This window comes from Chelon labrosus, assembly GCF_963514085.1.
Source record: "Chelon labrosus genome assembly, chromosome: 1".
In the NCBI taxonomy this organism is placed as follows: Eukaryota; Metazoa; Chordata; class Actinopteri; order Mugiliformes; family Mugilidae; genus Chelon; species Chelon labrosus.
The window spans coordinates 12,787,197-12,802,434 of NC_140337.1; the positions used below are offsets into that span (position 1 = coordinate 12,787,197).

General features: G+C 39.1%; 3 protein-coding genes across 3 annotated transcripts in view; all 3 read right to left on the reverse strand.

Annotated features, from left to right (window-relative positions):
• LOC311491327 (uncharacterized protein) overlaps window positions 1–10,128 on the reverse strand; it is a gene marked incomplete at its 5' end in the record, with an annotated part of 314,565 nt that extends 304,437 nt beyond the window's left edge. Inside the window, 4 exons of the mRNA XM_084549233.1 lie at window positions 6,582–6,730; window positions 6,821–6,882; window positions 7,399–9,904; window positions 10,057–10,128. Coding sequence (XP_084405359.1) covers window positions 7,457–9,904; window positions 10,057–10,128 — 2,520 coding nt within the window. The 3' untranslated portion in view covers window positions 6,582–6,730; window positions 6,821–6,882; window positions 7,399–7,456. The remainder of the gene's footprint in view (window positions 1–6,581; window positions 6,731–6,820; window positions 6,883–7,398; window positions 9,905–10,056) is intronic.
• Window positions 140–3,936, reverse strand: LOC311493041 (uncharacterized protein). Its single transcript, XM_084551548.1, has 8 exons — window positions 3,705–3,936; window positions 3,401–3,624; window positions 3,221–3,285; window positions 2,907–3,091; window positions 2,298–2,512; window positions 1,712–1,773; window positions 1,472–1,620; window positions 140–1,375 (listed from the first exon to the last, which is right to left on the reverse strand). Exons 1-8 carry the CDS (start codon window positions 3,829–3,831, stop codon window positions 1,287–1,289), a joined length of 1,116 nt encoding a protein of 371 aa, XP_084407674.1. The 5' UTR covers window positions 3,832–3,936; the 3' UTR covers window positions 140–1,286.
• Window positions 10,129–11,562: 1,434 nt separating the features above from the next.
• On the reverse strand, window positions 11,563–13,509 carry LOC311493047 (uncharacterized protein). The gene is made up of 3 exons (XM_084551560.1): window positions 12,823–13,509; window positions 11,984–12,046; window positions 11,563–11,894 (listed from the first exon to the last, which is right to left on the reverse strand). The coding sequence occupies exons 1-3, from the start codon at window positions 12,903–12,905 to the stop codon at window positions 11,717–11,719; spliced, it is 324 nt and encodes a 107-aa protein (XP_084407686.1). The 5' UTR covers window positions 12,906–13,509; the 3' UTR covers window positions 11,563–11,716.
• Between the last annotated feature and the right edge of the window lie 1,729 nt (window positions 13,510–15,238).

Genomic DNA, 15,238 nt, shown 5'->3' on the forward strand with positions numbered 1-15,238 from the left:
GAAACCTTACCTGAATAAATCTAGTTTTTTTTGGCTATGTGAGATTATCTCACTGATACACATATTACTCCAAGCTGAACTCATGCAGCTTGTTGAAGCATGAATTTATTTCGTTATTTATCGATATTCCAGTATCGATCCCTGCATCACTACTGGGGACGTCCAGTGATTCAGAAATCACCCCCACGTCTGCGTTTCATGTGATGCATTTGCACAGGATCAGCAAACTGTCTTTTACTCAAGTTTACTATTCATGGTTATTTCTCTGCTACTTTCCGCTTCACTCCACTGTGTGTCAGAGGACAATTTACTCTTTTTGACTTTGACTTTGCAAATTGTCCAACTCGACTAAAGCCCTATTCGCCCTGTTTTGATATTTGACATTTGATAAAATGTCCATGTGAACTTTTTTCGAGTTTGTTGATCGTTTAGCTTTCTATGTACTCTTTGGTGCCACTATATAACCTGCTGTTTGGAAAACAAAACTGAATCACTGACCGTAATGTCAGCAGTAATAGTACATTGAAAAAATACATGAGACCAACTTTTAAATGTTTGTGCCTTTAATTGAAGCATCTTTAATACTTTGTGTTACATTTTCTGAATGTACTTTAGATGACAAAAAATATTACAAGACATTAGCATAGACACATTCTTTCAATCATTTTAGTTTTGCATGCTGATCACCTTGAAGACAGTATTTGCAAATTTCCCCATTGTGGGATAGGATTATCTAATCTCATTTTCTTATTTTATACTATAGTTACAAAAATATATGAGTGAGGTCACAGAATCCACATATAATATAAAAACATTTAAATATGAAAGTTGACCAGATAATTATTTGAGGACATTGTACAGACATTTTGCATTTTATGAACTCCACAGTATTCAATGATACTGTTTCAGGGTTCAAGAAGCAGACCGTATTACAGGCTGGATCATTTCCTTCACTGAAACTTAGACATTTATTCACTTACTTCCTGTTCAGTTTGAATATTGCACACATTTTAATTGTTCTAAATACTGAGTCAATTTTATATTTGTGCTTAGTGGAAATAGTTTCAGTAATGATAGGATAAGGAGATCAAACTGGATAAAAGAGAAAGGTGCAGCAAAGTGTGCATGCACTAAACTTGAATTTAATGTCTAGATGCTTCTAATAAGCCATACTATATTTGCTATTCATCAGAAGCTCATCTTGGATTTTCAGCAAGAACAAAGTCCTTCTTCATACCAGTAACAGCAGATATTTTCTAATGGGATCTCATGGACTTCAGCACAGACTATTGCTGGCATGACAGTAGCCATGACAGCAGTACCAGACAGGATGCTGTGATGAGACTGATCTTGTGGCTCACTCCGCTTGACGCTGCTGTAAATGTTGAAAAAAGGAAAACAAGGAATTATGTTAACTAAAATTCCTGTTATATTGTAACTTTATAATATGATAGCATTCAAAATGACTTGCCTGCGCCATCCACAAAAATAGAGTTGGTGTCAATGTTGAAGGCTGTGATGCTGGAAGATGCATTGACCAAAACTGTAGCAATCTGAGTGTTGTTAGGAACAGATGTGGAACTAAACACAAGGTCCATGTTGTTGATGATTGATCCGTTACTGCAAAAGGATTGACCAAAAACATTGTTTTACTTCTATGGATTTACAATCAGTATTCTTAAGATTCTACCAGTATAACATAAGAAATTACCTGAATGAAATCACAGTCAAGGAGCGGAATGAAGAAAATGCTCTTTGGTAGAAAGGTTCAAGCTGCAGAAACACAAACAAATTGTAAATGCATGTGTTGTGTTTAATGGCTTAATGGTTTCTTCACTTTCCAATCTCACATTGTAATTGTGCTAAAACATTTATTCTTTGTGATGACACGGATCCATTTTTAACCTTTTCCCATTTCAGTGACTACCTTCTGTGTCCACACACAATTCAATGTATGTGGCAGAAATTATTAATATTAGTTTCTTTTCAAATCTCACCATCTGCAGTAAAGCTCATAGACAACAATCTAGCAACCTATAGGAAGCAATATCTTTTCCTTAAAACTGATACCAACAACATTTTTTTTATAATTAAAAAATTAAAAATCGAAAAGTTTGTAGAAAGTTGATTTAGTTCTCTCTATGCAGTTGAATGTTCAGATTTAGGTGAATATAACATATGAATATGTTTGCAAAGAAGAAGAATGACATATGCCACCTTACAGAAATACTGTAACTTAATATTACAAATGTTTCCATGTTATTAGAATGCAAACATTTTCACTTAAAGATACTTACAGTTGACCTTAACAGACTAGCCCGAATGATAAATGCTTGAGATGAGGAATTCAGCAATTCATTTGTAAATGTCTCTCCAGCAGATCTGAAAGTCAACCGCCTTGTTGTAACTCCCTCAGTAGTTGTGGTAGAGGTTGTAGTGACAGTACTTGTAGCTGGGGTTGTAGCACTGGTAGTTGAGGCACTTGTCGTTGCATTTGCAGTAGTTGTATTAGCTGCAGTAGTGGAGGTTGTAGTTGTTTTGGAAAGAAAACAACAACAACACACACACACACACACACACAAAGACAAATATGAAAAAAATGAGAAAGTAGCTATTGTTAGTCAAGGGGTATTCTTTGGAAAAACGGTATGAATCACAATGTACTATTTGTTTATGAATGGCCAGTTGGAGTTAAACCCCCTCCTTAATTGTTGCAGAAAAAGTTTTCTTTTAAGATAGAATGTTATTGCTTCTTCATTATTTTCTGAGATAGCAGGAAGATTTATTGACGGCCACCAAAGACAAATCAACACAAACTCGTCATGACACAGACAGCCATAGATAAACTACGTATGAATGGGTGTATTTCCTTGCTAGCGTCAAGTGCGGTACCACTGTTTACTTACCAACTACCCGGATAGTGTCGACTTGAATAGTGATGTTGAGTGTACTGTTGGGATTATTCACAGCCTCTACTAAGGTTCGTACAACCTCATCATTCGTTGGGATTTCTGCAGTTGTTGAATTTCTGTTGAACTCGATCCCCACCTCTGCCTCAGTATTCTCCATTCGTGTTTGCACTCCAGCTAATCTGCATAAAGAAAAAAAACCATATTTGAACCATTACTAATAACTAATATTATGTCTGTAGCCATTGTCAGTATGAAAACTTCTGTGTAAAAATATCTAGAACATGCTGTCAAAAAATATATCATCTCACCTAAATGCTATGACAAATGTGCGACGGAAAATTGTGCCAAATTGAGCGCGGTAGATGATGTTATACTGCAAAGTAAAAAATGGAAAAATGAATTTAAAACATCTGAAAACTCATTAATTACAACATACATACATGATTGACATACATAATTAAGTGAAGGTATTAAGGTAGGGTACTCACCAGTGCTACAACTCTTCTCTCAAGGACCATAAATGGTTGGCTGTTCCTGTCATTGAGTTCTGGGACAAACGGTTCTACCAAGGTTGCTTGAACAACCACAACTACTGGTGGGGCTTCAGTTGTAGTCGTTGTTGTAGTTGCTGAAGAAGTTGTTGTTGATGTTGCTCCAGCTGTTGTTGTTGGAGTTGCTGCAGGAGTTGTTGTAGTTGGTGCAACAGTTATTACTGGAAAACAAGGAATTCCGTTAACTAAAATTCCTATTGCACTGTAACTTTATAATATGATAGCATTCAAAATGACTTGCCTGTGCCATTCACAGAAATTGAGTTGGTGTCAATGTTGAAGTCTGTGATGTTAGAAGATGCATTGACCAAAACTGTAGCAATCTGAGTGTTGTCAGGAACAGATGTGGAACTAAACACAAGGTCCATGTTGTTGATGATTGATCCGTTACTGCAAAAGGATTGACCAAAATCATGTTTTATTTCTATGGATTTACAATCAACATTCTTAAGATTCTACCAGTATGACATAAAAAATTACCTGAATGAAATCACAGTCAAGGAGCGGAATGAAGAAAATGCTCTTTGGTAGAAAGGTTCAAGCTGCAGAAACACAAACAAACTCTAAATGCATGTGTTGTGTTTAATGGCTTAATGGGTTCTTCACTTTCCAATCTCGCAGTGTAATTGTGCAATAACATTTATGCTTTGTGATGACACGGATCCATTTTGAACCTTTTCCCATTTCAGTGATTACCTTCTGTGCCCACACACAATTCAGTTTATGTGGCAGAAATTACTAATATTAGTTTCTTTTCAAATCTCACCATCTGCAGTGAAGCTCATAAGCAACAATCTAGCATCATATAGGAAGCAACACCTTTTTCGTACAAACTGATATCTGATACCAAAACTGATACCAACAAAAACATTAAAAGTAAGTCTGTGGAAAGTTGATTTAGTTCTCTCTATGCAGTTGAATATTACACTGATCGGAAATGCACCATGTTCAGATTTAGGTGAATATAACATATAAATATGTTTGCCAAGAAGAAGAATGACGTATGCCACCTTGCAGAAATACTGTAACTTAATATTACACAAGGTGAAATGTTTCCATGTTATTAGAATGCAAACATTTTCGCTTAAAGATACTTACAGTTGACCTTAACAGACTGGCCCGATTGATGAATGCTTGGGATGAGGAATTCAGCAATTCACTTGTAAAGGTCTCTCCAGCAGATCTGAAAGTCAACCGCCTTGTTGTGACTGTTGTTGTTGTTGCTCCAGCTGTTGTTGTTGTAGTTGGTGCGGCAGTTGTTGTTGTAGTTGCTGCAATGGTTGTTGTTGTAGCTGCCGCACTAGTTGTTGTTGTTGCTCCAGCTGTTGTAGTTGCTGCAAGAGTTGTTGTTGTTGCTCCAGCTGTTGTTGTTGTAGTTGTTGCATCAGTTGTTGTCATAGTTGCTGTAGGAGTTGTTGTAATTGGTCCAGCGGTTGTTGTTGTAGTAGGTGCAGCAGTTGTTGTTGTACTTGCTACAGCGCTTGTTGTTGATGTTTCTACTGTAGTTGTTGTAGTTGGTCCGGCAGTTGTTGTTGTAGTAGGTGCAGCATTTGTTGTTGTACTTGCTACAGCGCTTGTTGTTGATGTTTCTACTGTAGTTGTTGTAGTTGGTCCGGCAGTTGTTGTTGTAGTTGCTGCAGGAGTTGTTGTAGTTGCTGCAATGGTTGTCATTGTTATTGCTGTAGGAGCTGTTGCAGTTGGTGTAGCGGTTGTTGTTGTAGTTGGTGTTGGGGTTGTTGTTGTAGATGCTGTAGCAGTTGTTGTAGTTGCTGCAGCTGATGTTGTAATTGGTGCAGCTGTTGTTGGTGCAGTGTTTACTGTTGTAGCTGGTGCAGCAGTTGTCGTGCTTTGTGCAGCGGTGGTTGTTGTAATTGCTGCAGCTGATGTTGTAATTGTTGTAGCAGTTGTTGTTGTAGTTTGTGCAACTGCTGTTGCTGTAGTTGGTGCAGCAGTTGTCATTGTAGTTTGTGCAGCAGCTGTTGTTGTAGTTTCCGCAGCTGATGTTGTAGTTGGTGTAGCCGTTGTTGTTGTAGTTGCTGTAGCTGATGTTGTAGTAGCAGTTGTTGTAGTTGGTGTCGTCATTGTTGTTGTAGTTTGTGCAGCTGATGTGGTTGTTGTTATTGGTGTAGCGGTTGTTGTAGTTTGTGCAGTGGTTGTTGTTGTAGTTGGTGTTGCGGTTGTTGTTGTAGTTGGTGTCATCATTGTTGTTGTAGTTTGTGCAGCTGATGTAGCTGTTGTTATTGGTGTAGCGGTTGTTGTAGTTTGTGCAGCGGTTGTTGTTGTAGTTGGTGTTGCAGTTGTTGTTGTAGTTGGTGTCGTCATTGTTGTTGTAGTTGGTGTAGCAGTTGTTGTAGTTGGTGTAGCAGTTGTTGTTGTAGTTGGTGTTGGGGTTGTTGTTGTAGATGCTGTAGCAGTTGTTGTAGTTGCTGCAGCTGATGTTGTAATTGGTGCAGCGGTTGTTGTTGTTGGTGCAGTGTTTACTGTTGTAGCTGGTGCAGCAGTTGTCGTGCTTTGTGCAGCGGTGGTTGTTGTAATTGCTGCAGCTGATGTTGTAATTGTTGTAGCAGTTGTTGTAGTTTGTGCAGCAGCTGTTGTTGTAGTTTCCGCAGCTGATGTTGTAGTTGGTGTAGCCGTTGTTGTTGTAGTTGCTGTAGCTGATGTTGTAGTAGCAGTTGTTGTAGTTGGTGTCGTCATTGTTGTTGTAGTTTGTGCAGCAGTTGTTGTTGTTGTAGTTGGTGTTGCGGTTGTTGTTGTAGTTGGTGTTGTCATTGTTGTTGTAGTTGGTGTTGTCATTGTTGTTGTAGTTGGTGTTGTCATTGTTGTTGTAGTTGGTGTAGCAGTTGTTGTAGTTTGTGCAGCGGTTGTTGTTGTAGTTGGTGTTGCAGTTGTTGTTGTAGTTGGTGTATCAGTTGGTGTAGCAGTTGTTGTAGTTGCTGCAATGGTTGTTGTTGTAGTTGCTCCTGATGTTGTTGTTGTTGTTCCAGCTGTTGTTGTTGTAGTTGCTGCAGGAGTTGTTGTGATTGGTGCAGCAGTTATTATGGGAAAACAAGGAATTATGTTAACTAAAATTACTATTGTACTGTAACTTTGTAATATGATAGCATTTAAAATGACTTACCTGTGCCATCCACAGAAATAGAGTTGCTGTCAATGCTGAAGGCTGTGATGTTGGAAGATGCATTGACCAAAACTGTAGCAATCTGAGTGTTGTCAGGAAGAGATGTGGAACTAAATGTAAGGTCTATGTTGTTGATGATTGATCCGTTACTGCAAAAGGATTGACCAAAAACATGTTTTATTTCTATGGATTTATAATCAATATTCTTAAGATTCTACCAGTATAACATAAAAAAATACCTGAATGAAATCACAGTCAAGGAGCGGAATGAAGAAAATGCTCTTTGGTAGAAAGGTTCAAGCTGCAGAAATACAAACAAATTGTAAATGCATGTGTTGTGTTTAATGGCTTAATGGTTTCTTCACTTTCCAATCTCACAGTGTAATTGTGCAATAACATTTATGCTTTGTGATGACACGGATCCATTTTGAACCTTTTCTCATTTCAATGACTACCTTTTGTGTCCACACACAATTTAATTTATGTGGCAGAAATTACTAATGTTAGTTTCTTTTCAAATCTCACCATCTGCAGTGAAGCTCATAAGCAACAATCTAGCATCATATAGGAAGCAACACATTTTTCTTACAAACTGATACCAACAAAAACATTAACAGTAAGTCTGTAGAAAGTTGATTTAGTTCTTTCTACACATGGGAATGCACCATGTTCAGATTTAGGTGAATATAACATATTAATATGTTTGCCAAGAAGAAGAATGACATATGCCACCTTGCAGAAATACTGTAACTTAATATTACACGAGGTCAAATGTTTCCATGTTATTAGAATGCACATATTTTCACTTAGTACTTACAGTTGATCTTAAAAGACGAGTCCGATTGATAAATGCCTGAGATGAGGGATTCAGCAATTCACTTGTAAAGGTCTCTCCAGCAGATCTGAAAGTCAACCGCCTTGTTGTGACTGTTGTTGTTGTTGCTCCAGCTGTTGTTGTTGTAGCTGGTGCGGCAGTTGTTGTTGTGGTTGCTGCTGTAGTTGCTGCAGGAGTTGTTGTTGTTGTAGTTGGTGTAGTAGTAGTTGTTGTCGTTGGTGTAGCAGTTGTTGTGGTTTGTGCAACTGCTGTTGTTGTAGTCACCATAGTTGTCGTTTCCGCAGCTGATGTTGTAGTTGGTGTAGCGGTTGTAGTTGATGTTGCAGTTGTTGTTGTAGTTGGTGTCGTCATTGTTGTAATTTCCACAGCTGATGTGGTTGTTGTTGGTGTAGTGATTGTTGTTGTAGTTGGTGTGGCGGTTGTTGTTGTAGTTGGTGTCGTCATTGTTGTTGTAGTTGGTGTAGCAGTTGTTGTTGTAGTTGGTGTAGCAGTTGTTGTAGTTTGTGCAGCTGCTGTTGTTGTAGCTGGTGTCACGGTTGTTGTTGTTGTCATTTGCGCAGCTGATGTTGTAGTTGGTGTAGCCGTTGTTGTTGGTGTAGCAGTTGTTGTTGTTGTAGACTGTGTCGCCATTGTTGTTGTTTCCGCAGCTGATGTTGTAGTTGGTGTAGTGGTTGTTGTTGGTGTAGCGGTTGTTGTCATAGTTGCTGCACCTGATGTTGTAGTTTGTGCAGATGCTGTTGTTGTAGCTGGTGTCGTGGTTGTTGTTGGTGTAGCGGTTGTTGTTGTAGTTGGTGTTGCAGTTGTTGTTGTAGTCTGTGTCAACATTGTTGTCGTTTCCACAGCTGATGTTGTAGTTGGTGTAGCGGTTGTTGTTGTAGTTGGTGTAGTGGTCATTGTAGTTTGTGTAGCTGCTGTTGTAGTTGGTGTAGCAGTTGTTGTTGTTGTTGTTTGTGCAGCTGCTGTTGTTGTAGTTGTTGCAGCTGATGTTGTACTTGGTGTAGTGATTGTTGTTGTAGTTGGTGTCATTGTTGTTGTAGTTGGTGTAGCATTTGTTGCTGTAGTTGGTGTAGCAGTTGTTGTAGTTTGTGCAGCTGCTGTTGTTGTAGCTGGTGTCACGGTTGTTGTTGTCATTTGCGCAGCTGATGTTGTAGTTGGTGTAGCCGTTGTTGTTGGTGTAGCCGTTGTTGTTGTTGTAGACTGTGTCGCCATTGTTGTTGTTTCCGCAGCTGATGTTGTAGTTGGTGTAGTGGTTGTTGTTGGTGCAGCGGTTGTTGTCATAGTTGCTGCACCTGATGTTGTAGTTTGTGCAGATGCTGTTGTTGTAGCTGGTGTCGCGGTTGTTGTTGGTGTAGCGGTTGTTGTTGTAGTTGGTGTTGCAGTTGTTGTTGTAGTCTGTGTCAACATTGTTGTCATTTCCACAGCTGATGTTGTAGTTGGTGTAGCGGTTGTTGTTGTTGTTGTAGTTGGTGTAGTGGTCATTGTAGTTTGTGTAGCTGCTGTTGTAGTTGGTGTAGCAGTTGTTGTTGTTTGTGCAGCTGCTGTTGTTGTAATTGTTGCAGCTGATGTTGTACTTGGTGTCGCGGTTGTTGTTGTAGTTGGTGTCATTGTTGTTGTAGTTGGTGTAGCATTTGTTGTTGTAGTTGGTGTAGCAGTTGTTGTAGTTTGTGCAGCTGCTGTTGTTGTAGCTGGTGTCACGGTTGTTGTTGTTGTCATTTGCGCAGCTGATGTTGTTGGTGTAGCGGTTGTTGTTGTAGTTGGTGTTGCAGTTGTTGTTGTAGTCTGTGTCGCCATTGTTGTTGTTTCCGCAGCTGATGTTGTAGTTGGTGTAGCGGTTGTTGTTGGTGTAGCGGTTGTTGTCATAGTTGCTGCACCTGATGTTGTAGTTTGTGTAGCTGCTGTTGTTGTAGCTGGTGTCATGGTTGTTGTTGTTGTCATTTGCGCAGCTGATGCTGTAGTTGGTGTAGCGGTTGTTGTTGTAGTTGTTGTTGCAGTTGTTGTTGTAGTCTGTGTCACCATTGTTGTCGTTTCCGCAGCTGATGTTGTAGTTGGTGTAGCGGTTGTTGTTGTTGTTGAAGTTGGTGTAGTTGTCATTGTAGTTTGTGTAGCTGCTGTTGTAGTTGGTGTGGCGGTTGTTGTTGTTTGTGCAGCTGCTGTTGTTGTAGTTGTTGCAGCTGATGTTGTACTTGGTGTCGCGGTTGTTGTTGTAGTTGGTGTGGTGGTTGTTGTTGTAGTTGGTGTTGTAGTCTGTGTCACCATTGTTGTCGTTTCCGCAGCTGATGTTGTAGCTGGTGTAGCGGTTGTTGTTGTTGTTGAAGTTGGTGTAGTTGTCATTGTAGTTTGTGTAGCTGCTGTTGTAGTTGGTGTGGCGGTTGTTGTTGTTTGTGCAGCTGCTGTTGTTGTAGTTGTTGCAGCTGATGTTGTACTTGGTGTAGTGATTGTTGTTGTAGTTGGTGTCATTGTTGTTGTAGTTGGTGTAGCATTTGTTGTTCTAGTTGGTGTAGCAGTTGTTGTAGTTTGTGCAGCTGCTGTTGTTGTAGCTGGTGTCACGGTTGTTGTTGTTGTCATTTGCGCAGCTGATGTTGTTGGTGTAGCGGTTGTTGTTGTAGTTGGTGTTGCAGTTGTTGTTGTAGTCTGTGTCGCCATTGTTGTTCTTTCCGCAGCTGATGTTGTAGTTGGTGTAGCGGTTGTTGTTGGTGTTGCGGTTGTTGTCATAGTTGCTGCACCTGATGTTGTAGTTTGTGTAGCTGCTGTTGTTGTAGCTGGTGTCATGGTTGTTGTTGTTGTCATTTGCGCAGCTGATGCTGTAGTTGGTGTAGCGGTTGTTGTTGGTGTAGCGGTTGTTGTTGGTGTAGTGATTGTTGTTGTAGTTGGTGTAGCAGTTGTTATTGTAGTTGGTGTCATGGTTGTTGTTGTTGTCATTTGCCCAGCTGATGTTGTAGTTGGTGTAGCGGTTGTTGTTGGTGTAGCGGTTGTTGTTGTAGTTGGTGTTGCAGTTGTTGTTGTAGTCTGTGTCGCCATTGTTGTTGTTTCCGCAGCTGATGTTGTAGTTGGTGTAGCGGTTGTTGTTGTAGTTGCTGCAGCTGATTTTGTAGTTGGTGTTGCAGTTGTTGTTGTAGACAGTGTCACCATTGTTGTCGTTTCCGCAGCTGATGTTGTAATTGGTGTAGCGGTTGTTGTTGGTATAGTGGTTGTTGTTTGTGCAGTAGTTGTTGTAGTTGTATCTGTTGTTGTAGCTGGTGTAGCAGTTGTTGTTGTAGTTGGTGTAGTGGTCATTGTAGTTTGTGTAGCTGCTGTTGTAGTTGGTGTAGCGGTTGTTGTTGTTGGTGCAGCTGCTGTTGTTGTAGTTGTTGCAGCTGATGTTGTACTTGGTGTAGCGGTTGTTGTTGTAGTTGGTCCAGTGGTTGCTGTTGTAGTTGGTGCAGCAGTTGTTGTCATTGGTGTAGTGGTTGATGTTGTAATTTCTGCAGCGGTTGTTGTTGTAGTTGTTGTAACTGATGTTGTAGTTGGTGTTGCGGTTGTTGTTGTAGTTTCTGCAGCTGATGTGGTTGTTGTAGGTGGTGTAGCGGATGTTGTTGTAGTTGCTGCACCTGATGTGGTAGTTGTATTGGTAGTTGGTGTAGCAGTTGATTTTGTAGTTTGTGTTGTGGTTGTTGTTGATGTACCGTTTTTTGTTGTCGTCAGTGTCGCCATTGTTGTCGTTTCCGCAGCTGTTGTTGTAGTTGCTGCAGCTGATGTCGTAGTTGTAGCAGTTGTTGTTGTAGTTGCTGCAGCTGGTGTTGTAGTTGGTGTTGCTGTTGTTGTTGTAGTCAGTGTCGCCATTGTTGTTCTTTCCGCAGCTGATGTTGTAGTTGGTGTAGTGGTTGTTGTTGGTGTAGCTGTTGTTGATGTAGCCGTTGTTGTTGTAGTTGCTGCAGCTGATGTTGTAGTTGGTGTAGCGGTTGTTGTTGTAGTTGTTGCAGCGATTGCTGTTGTAGTTGGTGTTGTTGTTGTTGTTTGTGCAGTAGGTGTTGTAGTTTCTGCAGCTGATGTTGTAGTTGGTGTAGCAGGTGTGGTTGTAGTTGGTGTAATGGTTGTTGTTGTTTGTGCAGCTGCTGTTGTTGTAGTTGCTGCAACTGATGTTGTAGTTGGTGTAGCTGATGTTGTAGTTGCTGTCGCGGTTGTTGTAGTTGGTGTCACCATTGTTGTCGTTTCTGTAGCTGATGTAGTTGTTGTAGCGGTTGTTGTAGGTGTAGCAGTTGTTGTTGTAGTTTGTGCAGCTGCTGCTGTTGTTGTAGTTGCTGAAGCTGATGTTGTCGTTGATTCAGCAGTTGTTGTAGTTGGTGTCGCGGTTGTTGTTGTAGTTGGTGTAGCAGTTGTAGTTTGTGCAGCGGTTGCTGTTGTAGTTGGTGGAGAGGTTGTTGTAGTTGGTGTAGCAGTTGTTGTCATAGTTGGTGTAGCAGTTGTTGCTGTATCTTGTGTTGTAGCCAGCTCCATTGCCACTATTAAATTAAATAGTAAATTGACCAAATAGATTCATCAAGTTAGAACTCTATGATCCGTTTTACTTTTCATAACAATCATTACTTACCTGTCAGTATCAGCAAAACTGATAAGATTCGTCCAGTACCCATTTTTTCGACAGCTCCTGAAGCTAAGAGATGAGATGAGATGTAAATGAATTTGTAATTTTTTTTTTTTTTAAATAAAAGTAGTCGCCAAAATTAATGCCATTTTATAATGCACAATGTCTTTAATTTTGTTTAACTTTGCTTTAAAATCGCGGTTCATCTCTGAATTCAGTGTGACCAGACAAATATTACTCCAACAAATGTATTACTTCCCTGTCCTAATGAGCTATGTAACTACTAATGTTATTGACTGCCCCATTAAAGTCAGTTAGTAAACCATAGTGATACACTATATACAGTGCCAGAGCCCTGGAACTGGAAAAACTATTTCCAAAACTTCCAAAAACAATTCATGCATGATTAAATAAATCATATTTTCAAAGAGTCTGCATAAAAATGAGTGAAATCTTTTATGAGAGAACCATTTTTGTTCATTCCTCTGGATTACAGACCACAAAAAAAAAATTAAATTAACAGGTTTTAATGTGCACCATAATATGTGTGTCTGGTTTATACTCCAAATCGATGTCTGCATTGAAAATATTATACAATGCAAATAAATGAAGGTTTCATTATTATGATTGTGGGGAGCAAACAGTCCATGACAATTTTTTGAGAGTGACTAATCAGACTAATCAAAGCTTATATTATGAGCCAAAGCAACAATATAGTCTCCCCAAAATGCAAAAATATTACATATCACATGAAAACAATTCAATATATTACAGTGAGACTAAAATGATTCTTAACTTACTTACATGCTCTACATGCTATAAACATAAAAATGAAGGCTACTTACCCTAAGAAACAGTATAATTCAGAAGTATACTCTACTCTCCCGCTCGCCAATCTCTTGTGATGCCACTTGTTCATTTCAGCCATTTATATTTCCTACAGAAGAATGTAGTGATATACTTTGATACGTCAGTGAGAGACAAGGAAACCAAAAAAATCTTGATCATTTCCCTTTGGCAACTGTTATTAGTCTCTCTGTTGTGATTAATGCATTCCATTAAAGTAAACCAACTGGATCACAAGCATTAAAAAACATCCACGTCATAAGTACTTTCAGAGGCATTAATAACCTTACAACAATGTCAGGAAGAATATTTAGATAAGAACAGGTGTTTCAGAAATGCTATTGTTTTAACTAATCCACTGACTTTCAATGTGCACACCTTATTACTATTACACATCTGAGGCCAGGAAAGAAGAAACATTCATTCTGTCTGTTGCATGTCTGATGCATTTCATTCCATTCCCAGGAAGTAAAATAATACAGTCCAGGAGAGTAGGGTTCATGACCCTGTTTTTTCTGCAACTTTGGGTTTTTCACAAAAAAAAAAAAATTCTTGTCTTCTGAAAAGGACTGACAGCGACAAAAGCAGAACAGAACATTACTGTTCAGTCTAACACCATCCATTGTTGTTGATAGTGGATTAACATTGGAGTTAATTTAAAAAGTAAAAAAACTTACGTGTCACCTCAGGGCATCTCACACAAATCGATGCAGCTTTGACAGAGGCTTTGACAAATTGCAAGATTTTGACAGTGTTGCCGGATCAGGCAGTTTTATGCCCAACAGGACGGTTTTGAAAAGAGTTGGGAGGGCAAACAAAGTTTGGGATCAACGGTTTGGGATCATTTTGGCGTTTATTCTAATTGCATGTGTGAGAGTATGTGAACTCACTGGATATGCTCTGCTTGTGCGAAAACGAAGATGATTATGGTCATTAATCTGTGACAAGCTGTGCTTGGTGCAGTTGTTCTGCTGCTTTATAAAGATTAGAAAGGCACTCCATAGGCTTATCAGTGATTTGTGATGACTACTTGTCAATAGTTATTGCTGCCTCAGTTTGTTGTTGATTTCCATGCTTTGACTGCATCGTTTTTTTAGACTATGCTAGCATTGTCAATCTGGGTTATTAAAGTACTACACAAACTATCTATCTAATATTTTAGGCGGTTTTGTGCCAATGTTTATATAAACAAAAATAAGTATAAGAGTCCAACTGAAGTCAGTCAAAACACACACATCAATGAAACACACATCAAATTATGTAAGAGATATTTTAAGACAACATATTTAAAGAAATGTCTATTGGCATAACATCAGATACAAAGAAAACATAAGATGGATTAATATAGTTTCTGTAGCAAAAACATAACACATTCAATATCTAAATAAAACTATAAATTATGATTAAAATGGGAATTCAATTCTTAAATAATTATAATAAATATTTATGGCAATTCTTTGTTTCTTGAACCTAGCAACAAATAATTGGCATTTAAAAAAAATAAACCTTAATTATATATGTGTTGACGGGCTGTGTTTTTTGACTATTGTGTTAAAATATTTTAGTGTTGTCTTTTATGCTACACAAATACACAATGAGCGTAAAACCTGCCTAACCACAACAAACATGTCATTCAGTGCCAGACTTATTTTCACAGTCCTTGCTAGAGCCGTCCATGGCATTGATAGCTGACTGGTTTCTGGCTGTGCGTCTTCTTGTCAGCCACTGTTTAAGCTACTTAACAGTCCACTGCACATAATGAACACCCATGATAAGAAAAATAACATTCCATTCAGCGGCGGTGGTGACGTCACAGAGATCAAATGTGCTTTGAGATGGCGAAAAGCGGAGGGTGGAGCATGTTTGATTTGTTTCTAGCAGATAAGTCGAAAGAATTTCAGGACAAACCCTAGTTCATGACATATTTTCCTCTGTAGCATATGATGAATTAGGCTACGTAGCTGCTCGCTGAAGAAAGGCTCATCAGTCCGATGTCTCTGAGCTATGATGGCAGCTTTTATGTTGATCATTTGGTTGTACCTACACTACCGGTCAAAAGTTTTAGAACACAACACTTTTTCCAGTTCTTTTACTGAAAATTATTCAGTTTAGTGTCTTATTGCACTCTGAAATGAAGGCATAGAACAAATAAGCAATTTGAGTTGAAAAAGAAGTCATGGAATCAATTTATAGACCAAAATGTATTCTTAACTTTTGACTCATCAAAGTAGCTACCTTTGGCAGATATGACAGCTGAACACATTCGTGGTATTCTTTCTACAATAGAAATCAAATATTCCTCAGAAAGTTCTTCCCAAGTCTGTTGCAGAAGTTCCCATAAATGTGTGGCACTTGTAGGTTGCTTGGCTTTCACTCTTCTGTCCAGTTCATCCCAAACCAGCTCGATGGGGTTTA